Below are 2855 nucleotides of genomic sequence, written 5' to 3' on the forward strand. Positions count from 1 at the left end.
ATAGACATTAAATAGGAATCTTTTTTTTTTTTTTTGCTTTTAAAAAATATTCAGATTTAATAATTTATGCATTACCATTAAGACACACACATTTCTATTTTTCTTTAAAACAAGTCAGTGGAAGAGCCGGGGACGCCACCCTGAGCCAGCCCTGCGCGGCCTGGGCCCGTGACCCTCAACCCCTACCGCCCAGGCCCCCCCAAGCACAGAGCCAGGCCCACCCTCCCTGCCCTGCCTGTGGCTGCAGCGTGGGGCCGGCCCTGTGGAAGGCCTGGGGGCTCTTCCAGCCCAGGCGGAGCCTTCCACAGGTACCTCGCCTCTGGCCTCACCCCCTAGCCCCCGCCTCACCTGGCAGCACCAGACCCTGCCCCTCTGGAAGAAGTGGCGCCGCAGGACGCAGCTACACACTCCTGGTCGCCTCCGGCCTCCCTTTAGTACAGTAAGAACCACGGTGAGAACCTTCCTCGGCCCTGGTTCTGCCCTGGAGGCTGCTGTGAGGGAAGGGGACCCCCCTGGAGCCTGGGTGCCCCCGCAGGCCCCCACGGTCCATGGAGCTGATCCTCGGGAAGTTGGTCCTTTTGGGCAGCACTTTGATTACCCGGCCTGGGAAAACGCTGTTGTCCGGCTCCACGGCCGCCCGGGCAGAGTGCTCGGTGGCAAATTCTATGTAGGCGTAGCCCTTAGGGTGTCTGGAGAACTTGTAACACAGGATAGTGACTCGGTGGATCTCCCCGCAGTGGTTGAAGTGAGCCTCCAGTTCCTCCGCCGTGCCCCCGTAGTCCACGTTGCCCACGTAGATGGATCTGTGGTCGGCCTCCACCTTCTCCTTGGGGGTCCCAGGGAGGGGGTGGCCTGGCGTCTCGGGGCTCAGCAGCTGTTCAGCCCCCGTGGCACCCTCTTCTCAGGCCCCGGCCTGCCCTCCTGGTGGCGGGGGCGGCCACGTGGCCTGCTGCATGGTGCACAGCTTCAACCTGATGGCCTCCAGCTCCTGGTCAGGCACCGGGAACTCAGCCAGGTGCTCCCACTTCAGCAGGGACAGCAGGAAGCCTGGTGTGCCTTCACCCTGGTCTTCCTCTGCTTCTCCTTCCTTCCTCCCACCCCCATCCCCTGGCCCCAGATGGCTCTTCTCCGTGTCCCCCCAGGCCCCCCAGCCCTGGGCCTCAGGGTCCGAGGAGACTGTCTGGAGCCAGGCCTCTATGGGAGGCGGGAAGAGAGCCCAGCTCAGGAAGGGCCACATGAGCCTGTGGCTCCCTGCACTCACCTCTTGCCTTACTCCCATACACCAAAAATGTAATCAAACACTTAAAGAACAGAAGAGATGTGGCTAAGCAGCATCGTATGTAGAAAGATCGAGAAATTTCAGCTGTTAGCTGAGGCTCAGTGAAAAATTATCAAAGCCGCCACCACTAACAAAAAAGTAAATGTTACATTAAGCTGTGTGAATGAAAATAAACTGTCTATAACAATGGAGGTCATAGTTATATTCTACTCTAAGACAGTCAGGCCAATCTTAAAATAACTTATGAAGGTCAGACATCTACACTTAGAGAAAGAATACAAAGAGAAGGGAGCATCAAAGATGGTAAAAAGGACACAACAAAAAAAAGAAAACTAAAGACGAATATCTCTTAAGAATAAGATTCAAAAATCCTCAATAAAATAGTAGCAAACCAAATTCAACAACACATCAAAAAAAATAATACATGACCAAGTGTGCTTCATCCCAGGGATGCAAGGATGGTTCAACCTACATAAATCAATAAATGTGATTCACCACATAAACAGAAGCAACAGCAATGACCATATGATCATCTCTATAGATACAGAAAAACCATTTGACAAAATCCAGCACCATTTCATGATAAAAACCCTCAACAAACTTGGCATAGAAGGAACAGACCTCAAAGTTATAAAAGCCATATATGACAAGCACACAATCAACATCATACTGAATGGGGAAAAGTTGAAAGCATCTCCCCTAAGAACTGGAACAAGACAAGGGTGCTCACTGTCAGCACTTCTATTAAACATAGTACTGGAAGTCCTAGCCAGAGCAATAGGACAAGAGAAAGAAATAAAAGGTATCGAAATCTGGAAAGAGGAGGTCAAACTATCACATCTGGCTGACGATATGATCTTATATCTAGAAAATCCCAAAGACGCCACCAAGAGACTCCTGGAATAGATAAATAAATTTAGCAAAGTCTCAGGTTACAAAATCAATATACACAAATCAGTATCATTTTTATATACCAATAACAGTAAAGCTGAGAGTCAAGTCAAAGACCCAATGCCATTTGCAATAGCTACAAAGAAAATAAAATACTTGGGAATATATTTAACCAAGGAGGTGAAAGATATCTACAAGGAGGACTATGAAACACTGAGGAAAGAAATCACACAGATGACACAAATTGTAAAACATATCATGCTCATGGATGGGTAGAATCAGCATTGTTAAAATGTCCATACTGACCAAAGTGATTTATAGATACAATGCAATCCCCACCAAAATACCAATGTTATATTTCACAGATCTAGAAAAAATAATTCTATGCCTTTTTGAAATCAAAAAAACCCCAAATAGCCAAAGCAATCTTAAGCATCTACAGGCATCACGTTACCAGACTTCACACTATAATACAAGTTTATAGTAAACAAAACAGCATGGTATTGATAAAAAATAGACACACAGATCAATGGAAGAAAACAGAGAACCAGTTATAAAACCATCTACCTACAATCTTTGACAAAGCAGACAACAGCATACACTGGGGAAAAGAAGCCCTATTCAATAAATGGTGGTGGGAAAATTGGATAACCACATGCGGAAGAAAGAACCAGGACCCCCATTT

At 47.4% G+C, this 2855-nt stretch overlaps 1 protein-coding gene across 1 annotated transcript; it reads right to left on the reverse strand.

Annotated features, from left to right (window-relative positions):
• Positions 1 to 400: 400 nt before the first annotated feature.
• Positions 401 to 1237, reverse strand: LOC105826147 (embryonic polyadenylate-binding protein 2-like). The gene is given in 1 exon segment (XM_012664073.1): positions 401 to 1237. A coding segment is annotated over 1 exon segment (837 nt).
• Positions 1238 to 2855: the final 1618 nt, after the last annotated feature.

This window comes from Propithecus coquereli, unplaced genomic scaffold, assembly GCF_000956105.1.
Source record: "Propithecus coquereli isolate 6110/MARCELLA unplaced genomic scaffold, Pcoq_1.0 Scaffold86, whole genome shotgun sequence".
Classification (NCBI taxonomy): Eukaryota; Metazoa; Chordata; class Mammalia; order Primates; family Indriidae; genus Propithecus; species Propithecus coquereli.